Source organism: Cydia amplana, chromosome 23, assembly GCF_948474715.1.
Source record: "Cydia amplana chromosome 23, ilCydAmpl1.1, whole genome shotgun sequence".
Lineage (NCBI taxonomy): Eukaryota > Metazoa > Arthropoda > Insecta > Lepidoptera > Tortricidae > Cydia > Cydia amplana.
The window spans coordinates 1,525,674-1,536,777 of record NC_086091.1 but is presented as its reverse complement, the minus strand read 5'-3'; the positions used below and the strand labels follow the sequence as shown (position 1 = coordinate 1,536,777).

Here is an 11,104-nt window from a genome sequence, read left to right as displayed (position 1 = left end):
TCGTAAGTAAATTTATTACAATGTATACTTGATCGCTTTGGGGGTGACATGATCCCGGAATCATATCTCCCCTGAAGAAAAAGACAAAGTCTCCCCATACATAGTAAGATTATAAAACGTGCCGTACTCGAAACGTGTGTTCGCGTATATCAATGTAATCCAAGTTAATCATCACTTCAATACACAACAAATAAAATAAGCACACTCACTAACATCATTTCCATCTCATATTATAAAATAAATCCAGTTAAAGCTTACCGAAAATTGAATATAGTACGCAGAAAATCTTTCACCGTCCGCCATTTTTGAACCACTGACTTTTCCGATACAGTGCCATAACAGAACGTGAAGTTAGGAACGAATGAATGAGTGTTACCAGTGCAAAAAAATGTATCTCGTTTGGTTTGATTAAAAATGAAGTTTACCAAGTGTCCCCTAGGGATCGACCCTCCCCACCCTCACCTATGTTTGGTCGGTTCAAATCTTGCATGCCTAATTATAATCACTTCACATTATTCGTTTGAGCTAGTGCCGTACGTAGCGGTAAGAGCGTGTGACTTTCAATCCGGAGGTCGCGGGTTCAAACCCCGGTTCGTACCAATGAGTTTTTCAGAACTTATGTACGAAATATCATTTGATATTTACCAGTCGGTTTTCGGTGAAGGAAAACATCGTGAGGAAACCGGACTAATCCCAATAAGGCCTAGTTTCCCTCTGGGTTGGTAGGTCAGATGGCAGTCACTTTCGTAAAAACTAGTGCCTACGCCCATTCTCGGGATTTATTGTCAAAGCGGACCCCAGGCTCCCATGAGCCGTGGCAAAATGCCGGGATAACGCGAGGAAGAAGAAGATTATTCGTTTGACCTGAAAATTAACATACATAGCTAGGTATCGATACCTTTTTTGGTTAAATTATCGTAAAGGACAAAATGCTAATTCTGAAAATCGCTAGACCAATATTAATAACAAAATTTCCTTGAAGCTCCCCGTTATGAAACAAAACGACCGAATCTTCAACTTCAAAATACGTGAGTGACCCGTTTTAATAATATTTAATAGCTAAACTCAGCTATCTTTTTTATGAGTGTAATAACCCGTTATAACTTTTTAAACAACTTACGTTAACCATATTAAACTGCCAGTATGGCTCCCTAGGGTATCTATAATATGCTATTGCTACAAAAGCCTTTACAGCTACGGATTATCTATTTTAGTAACAGCAGATAAGCCACTGTCGAGATCACGCGTTTTTTTTTTTTTTTTACTTTATTGCACATAAAAAAAAGAGCTGCTTTGGACTTAATGCCGCTATAAATTGTGATTGGTCAGTTCAGGAAAATTACGATTTTCTTTTTGTGAAAATATAGAAAGTTTTGAGTTAGTTCTATTGAATTACAATAAACGACCAAAAATTTTCGCACACTCCCTTTTCAATACAAAGTGCGTGAAACTTTTTGTTCATTTTTGATTTCTTTAAAATGTCTATGCAGTGTATATATGTAAAACTGTGGTTTTTATTTGAAGAAATTCAACTTTTCGAAATAATTGATCGATTAGTTAAATCAACGGCTAACATCGCGTGTGGTTAAGTGTTACTAGCAAGAGACAAACTGATACTGATAAAATCTGTTAAATGTGTTGTTTTCAAACGAATTTGCTTGTATCTTCATACGAATATAACTTTTATGACAAGCGTCAAAGTAGTAATTTTGTTATTAATAATCGAGTGGCGTGTCTACCTTAGTCTTATGATATCTGTACCAACGTAATGTTGCGGTAATACAACGCTATCTAAAACAACATGAAACTATACAGAGTGTTTAATCCAAATGGGAAAGAAAGGGACTATCTGAAACTTTAAGTCATGTCAGTTTATTCTTAGAATAGAGCACCTAGGCTTACACAAGATTGGTATCTGCACCACAGAATAATATAATAGTAGAATCATCATCATCATCAGCCTACTCTCGTCCATTGCTGGACTAATGTTTAAGTGTGTCTGACTGACTGTCAGTCTGTCTCTCTGTTACTGAGAAAGAAAAATGTACATACCTACTTATTTGTATAATACTAGAATATTTACTATTCAACCACCCTGCAATTGATGAAATTATGCTCGAAACGACTAGTATTGTTTACATATCTACCTGATTGCTGTGCCCATCAGGGTTTCATGTGTCATTTGTGTACCTACCTATACTCTTAAGTACTTGGAAAACCTGTAATGTACATGTGAATTGCAATAAATAAATACAAATACAAATACAAATACTGATTTTGGAGATAGTTTGAGTCCCGGGGAAGAACAGTAAAAAGGTCCTACTTTGCTCCAAAATTGGCTCCACTTTAAGGAAATCTTGAATATTTTTTAAACTGTTCCTCATTTAAATATTCAGACAAATTGAATACGAAGAAGAACATCTCATGTGACATATTTCATCGGTAAATCAACTTTATGAAATGTTGTTTTATATAAAACGAAGCTTTGAATACGGGGCATAACATAGGTACTCATTGTTGGGGGTATTTTTGCTCCTACCTGTAGTTCACTTAGATGTGCAAAATCACCCCATTGTGCGCCAAATTAAATATATACAATTTCGTTTATCTGAGTATATAAATAATAATATAGAAATATCATGGCTGGATATACCTAATAAACGATAAGTATTTTTTTTTATTGGAGCAATAGTTACTCACCAAGGAGCAAAGTAGGCACATTTTACGTAGTTATTATCCCCGAAATCATCCCTTAAGAGGTTAAGAGGTTGAAAATTATCTCACTTCCACCCTGAAAGTGACCCAGCAACCTCTAACTTATTACATATTATGACTTGTCTCAAAAAACAAAATGTATACCAACCTATTGTTAAAACATGAATAATGATAGCAATGGTTGTAATTTTACTTAATTAATAACCCTTCACGGGCTTCACGGCAGCCGCGCCGTGTGACTTGATTTGCCTCGCGCCAGCGGGTCTCAATGCAAAAATGAGGATAAACGGTTTAATGTACTTAAATGAGATTGTTTGTTTTGAATCCCAAATCGACGAGCGTTTTCCGTTCGGATTGTTTATTATTTTGAGGATTAAACTGTTATAAATATGTAATACTTATATCTACAAATACCAATTATGTACCTATTATACATTCTATTTTTACTACAACAACAAACTAGGAAACTATGTATATAACTATACATTCTATTTTTTACAAACTAGAAAAACTAAGAATAGGTTAGACCGAGGCGAATCGGATTACAGGACGAATTGGATCAGACTAAAAACTATACTATAATATATCCATTTTCGGGTCTTAAACTATCTTAATACGAAATTTTATCTAACAGGCAGACAGAGTTAATTTTGTATTTATATTCCCATTTATAAATGCACTTAATTCTAGTTACAAACTTATACCAAAATCAAATTTAATTAAAATATACCTAAACTAAAACGGAAATAACAAAAACACCAATAAAATCCAAAATTAAAATCTCACGCCAAAACAAAACAAAGTTTAATTAATTCAACATAATCAGATTAAGTGCAAATATAATTATTTTCATTCGTACGGGGGTTTCGACTATAGGTAGTCTAACGGTTACACATAGTTGATACCAAAATGTTTAAGGCTGCGTGTTTACTTCTATTTATAGTAAGTTTCTTTACTTTATTTTGATCCCAATCACCAATAACATGTAAACTAGAACTGTGGAATGTACTGCCCGCGGTGTCCCATTTTAAAAGCCGGCAACGGACTTGCAACCCGTTTTGTGCTTCAGGTGTACCCTCATAAACCCGCTAGTGTTTTGATTCACGGGAGTTTTTTGGAAAGGAAAAACTAATTGTCATTTCTAATACAAATGTGATTGGAGGCATATTTTTTGAAACTCAAATCTAACAAAAAACAGTTCAAAAATATTCTACCAGTGTCCAACTTTTCACTTCAGACGAAAATTATATTTTACTCTGTTTTCAACCTTTTTAAGCCTCGAATTAAAACAAGTATTACAAAACTTGTTCAACCGGTAAAAAATAAAAATCGGATTCAAACCACTTTAACTCCAACCAATCTCCTATTCATTCCCCAAGAGCCAACCTGAAAGCCCTGAAAATTCCCACGGAGCTTAGATTTTTCAGTATTTTATAATTTAACACTGTTAACATACTGAAACTGTACCTCACAGCGCCCGAGGGGGCCATACGTTGCCGTCTTGAACTAAACCTGTCTGGCTAAAGAAAACAAGTGACGGTTTTAGATTGTAAAATCTGGGGGAATATATAATGGTGTATTATGAGCGATAGTTTGTTTCTTTATAAAGATAATATCGGGTAGACCGCCCTTGGCTCGGAAAACATATAAAAACTCAAAAATGCGCGTTTCCCCAGAGATAAGACCCAGCTACATCGATTTTTACCCACGAAAACCCTATATAGCAATAAATATCTTCGAAATCATCAGAGCCATTTCCGAGATCACCGAAATATAGAAATATACAAGAATTGCAAATATGCGACACTAGGTAGTAGCTACATATTTGCGGCGTTTGGGGTGGAAACCCTGGGGCCGTGGGGACCTAGCGCGCGTAGCCTCTATAAGGAGCTATCAAAGCGCCTTATAGAGGCTTCTGGCGACCAGAGGGCTGGCCAATATTTTGCCCAGCGGATCAGCATTGCCATCCAGCGGGGCAATGCGGCCAGCCTTCTGGGTACCCTACCGAGCGACCACGACCTAGGCCAAATTTTTTATTTATAAGTTTTTATTTTCTAAGTGTTATTAAGTTTTTCATTAATAAAGAATTGCTCGTTTAAAGGTATAAGATTTTGAAGGAAAATTGAATGATTGGGTTGACATAATGATTTATTATTTGAATGTCGATGTGCGATTCTGTTAAGGACTTTTTAAAAAATTTTAACCGATCTGTAGTTGCAGGCGACATAGGCTACGGTGACTGCTTACCATCAGACGGGGCGAATAATTACAACAAAAAAAATCGTGTTTAAATCGTAACCCGCGCTACCTTTCTTTATTTTCGACTCTGCATGTACCTATGTACATATGTATTGTGTTGTATAACTGTGTACTTTCAGTTTGACCTTCGTACTCGTATAGCTACTGAAATAAATCATATTCTATCTACATAATATAATTCCAGGGCCTCGCCGCCTCCGAATCCTCAATCTCCTCAGTCATCTCTCGTCTCCTCGACCAAGCCAAGCGCTCCAAGAGCCGAAGCCCCCTGATCCTGGTCGTGAACAGCCAAGCGCTGCAGGAGTCTTCATCAAGCGTGGAGGTCCCGGTGGAACCGACGTTCAGACAGAGTGGGGAAAGCAATGGAATCTCACTGATGACTGTATTGACACAGGTAATGTTACAGGATTTAGATCTTGATCGTCTATTTTCTCAATCAAGTTCAGAGTCTTAGGAGTTAAAGCCCCCTGATCCTAGTCGTGAACAGCCAATCGCTGCAAGAGTCTTCATCAAGCGTGGAGCTCCCGGTGGAACCGACGTTCAGACAGAGTGGGGAAAGCAATGGAATCTCACTGATGACTGTATTGACACAGGTAATGTTACTGGATTTAGATCTTGATCGTCTATCTCCTCAATCAAGTTAGTCCTAAGAGTCGAAGCCCCCTGATCCTGGTCGTCAACAGCCAAGCGCTGCAGGAGTCTTCATCAAGCGTGGAGGTCCCGGTGGAACCGACGTTCAGACAGAGTGGGGAAAGCAATGGGATTTCTTTGATGACTGTATTGACACAGGTAACGTTACTGGAATTAGATCTTGATCGTCTATCTTCTGAATCAAATTAGTCCTAAGAGTTGAAGCTCCCTGATCCTGGTCGTCAACAGCCAAGCGCTGCAAGAGTCTTCATCAAGTGTAGAGGTCCCGGTGGAACCGACGTTCAGGCAGAGTGGGGAAAGCAATGGAATCTGACTGATGACTGTATTGACACAGGTAATGAACTTAACTGGATATAGATCTTGATCGTCTATCTTCTCAATCAAGTTAGTCCTAAGAGTCGAAGCCCCCTGATCCTGGTCGTGAACAGCCAAGCACTGCAGGAAAAGCAATGGAATCTCCTTGATGACTGTATTGACACAGGTAATGTTACTGGATTTAGATCTTGATCGTCTATCTCCTCAATCAAGTTAGTCCTAAAAGTTGAAGCCCCGTGATCTTCGTCATCAACAGCCAAGCGCTGCAAGACTTGCAAGAGTCTTCATCAAGCGTGGAGGCCCCGGTGGAACCGACGTACAGGCAGAGTGAAGAGGGCAATGGAATCTCCTTGATGACTGTATTGACACAGGTAATGTTACTGGATTTAGATCTTGTTCGTCTATCTTCTCAATCAAGTTACTCCTAAGAGTTGAAGCCCCCTGATCCTGGTCGTGAACAGCCAAGCGCTGCAGGAGTCTTCATCAAGCGTGGAGGCGCCGGTGGAACTGACGTTCAGGCAGAGTGGGGAAAGCAATGGGATTTCCTTGATGACTGTATTGACACAGGTAATGAACTTAACTGGATATAGATCTTGATTGTCCATCTTCTGAATCAAGTTAGTCCTAAGAGTTGAAGCCCCCTGATCCTGGTCGTGAACAGCCAAGCACTGCAGGAGTCTTCATCAAGCGTGGACGCCCTGGTGGAACTGACGTTCAGACAGAGTGGGGGAAGCAATAGAATCTCACTGATGACTCATCATCATCATCATCATTTTAGCCTTCGGTCGCCCACTGCTGAGCATAGGCCTCTCTTCTTGTACGCCACTTGTCCCGGTCCTGGGCTAGTCTCATCCAAAAGTGTCCCGCGATTTTTCGAACGTCACCCACCCAACGAACCAACGGACGCCAGGCGCTTCTTTCATCCGTAAGCGGCCACCAATCCGTCAACATTTTGGTCCACTGATGACTATAATATTGACGCAGGTAATGTAACTGTATTTTTTAATAGCCTGTTATAGTGTCCCACTGACACAGGTAAGAAGAAGTAGTAAAATTCCTTTGTTGGCTCTCTAAAATATTTCTACATTCAGTAGAGTGTCCAGCGTTTTCTTAAATGTTCGAGTAGCAGAAAAGGGCTTTTGGAAGGCTTAAAGACGCCAGTTCCATCTTACAAAAGAGCGTAGTCAAATAATTGCTGTTGTCCTAGTAAGGCAAATAGATGTTCAAATGATACGCTGTGCTTAAGCAGCAGAAGTGGCTAAGCGGGCGAGGTGTTCAAAATTACCTTGACACGCTCTTATTCTCTTAACAATAAAGTCGCGTTAAGATCGTTTTGAACACCTCACCTTACCGTTACTCATGCCATTAATTATATTAATTAGTGACTCTGAAATTGTCAATTTCCTTGACGTTCAAAAGGCACATGTAATTTCAAGTATAATCAACCCCGGGATATATTATTGTATGTATGTATGTACGAAAACTAAGTACAAAGCGGTATCAATAGCAGAAACTTTGGGAATCGATATCAATAGCAGACACTTTGGGAATCCATTTCCTCCCAATTATGGATCTTCAATCAGCAGATTCAACTGTTACAGCACTTTGATCCTCCTAGTAATGGCGCAGTATACATAAGAATAACAGTATGTCAGGTCTCTATTGTTTCCCAAATAGTTTTAAGTCATAAAAGAATGTATTGTTTGCCCGCATTTTCGTTAGTCATGATTCATTTGGCTCAGAAACGCGTCACTTTTCAGGATTGCCATAAAACAAACCTAACCTAACCTAAGGATAACCTGATGAAAATCCTGAAAAATTAACGGTTACAGTTTTATGACTGATATGATGATAATAATGACAAATAATACATTATGACTTTAAAGCTTTATGGGAAACAGCGGGACCCCAAGAATAAGAATACGTCCGCAAGGATGGCTACTGCCTGCTAGTAAAACTCGTAGGTAACACAACTGCGATTCTTTACCTAGATAAAAATTCCTTAGATTTAGCGAATATTAAATTAATTATGTCTGTCTTAAATACTAAGTCTTAATCCAAAATATAAAGTTTTGGGATCGATACAATTTTTCTCTAAGACGGCATTTTTATTTACCTACCCAAAAAAAAAACCATTTATAATTCTAGTCTATACCGCCATGATTGCACACTATTATTTCATGCAAAATTTGATGCCATACGGCATCGAATGCCGCTAAAGTGTTAATTAGAATTGCTTTGAGCTGCTGTCGCTGTTCAGGGAGATTTCCCAGACACCACGCGCTTAACGACATCGTCCGGAGGGCCCTTATATCCGCGAATATACCGTGCGTTCTGGAACCACCTGGCCTCTGTCGCACCGATGGCAAACGGCCGGACGGCTTAACTTTGGTGCCGTGGCAGAAGGGAAAGTGCCTACTGTGGGACGCGACGTGCGTCAGCACTTTCGCCGCCTCACACCTTAACCGGACGGTGCAGACAGCAGGCGCTGCGGCAAAGCTGGCAGCGTTAAGAAAGAGGATAAAATATTCCGACCTTGAGGCGAATTATTATTTTGTACCACTCGCCTTCGAGGTAACGGGGTGTTGGGGGTCTGACGCCATAACTTTTATAAGGGAGGTGGGACGTAGAATTAGGGAGAGGACCTCTGATGCTCGCGCGGGTTCGTACCTGGTGCAAAGGCTGGCCATCGCTATCCAACGTGGCAACGCGGCAAGTGTCATGGGCACCTTTGCACCCGGTACAACTCGCGGAGGTCTTTTTGATTAAAATATTTTAATATTTAGATTTATTTAAGTTATTTTTGTATGATTTTTTATATACCATTAACCTTTTGTATAATACAATAAAGACTTTATCTCTATTAGAATTTAGTGTATAATACTTATTGAATTCTCCGAGTATATTCTGTGTGCTGTGTAGGCTCCGATTAAACTTCAGATGCAGGGTCAGCTTCCCACGTGATGGACAGTCGCCATCAGATATATCGTAGCGGCCGAGGTGTTCACAATATCTGAACACGCACTCTAACGCCCTGACAATAGAGGCGTGTTCAGATATTTGTGAGCGCCTTAGCCGCTTCGATATATCTGATGGCGACTGGACACGTTCGTGCCTGCATAAACTAATCATACAATCTTGTTTGAGGATTAAATTCGTCACCTAGTGTTATTGGACACAGGACATAGGTCTTCCTACTCTTCCTAGGTATATACTCTAGACACCCAGACAATAACGAAGCGCTGGTAGCCTATAGCGGTAAGAGCATGCGACTTGAAATCCGGAGGTCGCGGGTTCAAACCCCGGCACGTACCAATGAGTTTTTCGGAATTTATGTACTAAATATCATTTAATATTTACCAGCCGCTTTTCGGTGAAGGAAAACATCGTGAAACCAGAGTAATCCCAATAAAGCCCAGTTTACCGTCTGGGTTGGAAGGCCAGATGGCAGTCGCTTTCGTTAAAACTAGTGTCTACGCCCATTCCTGTGATTAGTTACCCAGCGGACCCCACGCTCCCATGAGCCGTGGCAAAATGCCGGAACAACGCGAGGAAGATGATGAACGGTCGATCATGTATAAAAAGGTGCCATTCGGTAGTTTAAGAACTACAAACATAAAGCTTTTAAAATGTGAAATAAAAAAATATTGAAAAAAAATCGTATTTGATGCGTTTTATATAATTATGACTTCATAATTTACCCACTAAAACATTTCTATAACCATAATTATTCATCCACATCTCTTAAAAGTGTGTATTTGATCCGTTCTATATAATTATGCCTTTATATTATTATTATTACCCACTAAATCACTTCTATAACCATAATTATCTATCCACAGCTCTCAAAAGCTCGCCAAAATCCGACCGTCTACCGCTCCCGCCCCCGCTACCAGCTCGCCCGAAAACCTCAAAAACGAAACCCAGTCTACAAATCCCTCCTGAGCCTCCGTAACAGCCTCCGCTGCGGCGCCCGAGACGAATGCAAGGACGAGTGCTCCGAGATCTCAAAGCGTAAGGAACAGAAGAAGTGTGACAAGAAATGTGAGAAGAAATACGAGTGTGACGAAGAGGAAGAGCCACGATGCGATGAAGACGATTGTGGCGATTCTAGCACGAAAGGACCGCCACCGGATGATAATGAACCTAAATGTACCAGATGTTAATTTGGTTCCGAATTTTAAACCTTAACACGATATTCTATAAAACTGAAATCCGACGAATTGTAAACGTTATTTTTTAAAGATTGAAGCGCCATCTGTTTCGAATTCTTTGACTAAAATTATATCACTGCTTTACCGATCCGAAACCTACCGTTGTTTTAAAGAACTTTCAAGAAAATAAAACCCATCCCATTTACCCATCTCATTTTAAAGGCCAGCAATGTACTTGTAACCCGTCTAATGTTGCGGGAGTCCATGGGTGACAGTTATTGCTTACCAATCATACCATCAGGCAATTTGTCTGCTCGTTTACCTTCTATATCATAATAGTACATTACATACCTAGGGAGGTGAATTCATAAATGCTCCAGATCGGCGATCGCAGATGTTTGTGGCCCGAACCGAAGGTGAGAAGAGAAGGCGTAGTGGGAAGAAAATCCCACTTATTTACGGGGGATTTTCTGGGTGACTTAAAAAAATATAACAGTAACACTCTTAACTGACGGTGGACATGGTTAAAAAATTACATTCACGAAATACGGAGTCATACGTAATCACGGATTTGTTTGCACTGATGTTAATAGTTAGAAATAAAGTCATGCATAATAAAATTGGCCGAGACTGATAAATTATTTCATAGTTTATCAAATCATTTAATTATTTAATATTTTTTTTTAATTTCAAGCAGCCTTTATAATGTTGTTTATTTATTTTTTTATTTAGGTACCTATAATAGCCTCTGCCCGCAACTTTGTCTGAAGAACCTTTATTTTGCCACGGCTCATGGGAGCCTGGCCTGGGGTCCGCTTGACAACGTCAACGTCAAAATTGACGTAGTCACTAGTTTTTACGAATGCAACTGCCATCAGACCTTCCAACCCAGGGGGGAAACTAGGCCTTATTGGGATTAGTCCGGTTTCCTCACGATGTTTTCCTTCACCGAAAAGCAACTGGTAAAGTCAAATGATATTTCGTACATAAGTTCCGAAAAACTCATTGGT

At 39.6% G+C, this 11,104-nt stretch overlaps 1 protein-coding gene across 1 annotated transcript; it reads left to right on the top strand.

Annotated features, from left to right (window-relative positions):
* Positions 1–3,538: 3,538 nt before the first annotated feature.
* LOC134658618 (uncharacterized) lies at positions 3,539–10,106 on the top strand. Its single transcript, XM_063514270.1, has 4 exons — positions 3,539–3,657; positions 5,159–5,368; positions 5,587–5,763; positions 9,783–10,106. The coding sequence occupies exons 1-4, from the start codon at positions 3,625–3,627 to the stop codon at positions 10,104–10,106; spliced, it is 744 nt and encodes a 247-aa protein (XP_063370340.1). The 5' UTR covers positions 3,539–3,624.
* Positions 10,107–11,104: the final 998 nt, after the last annotated feature.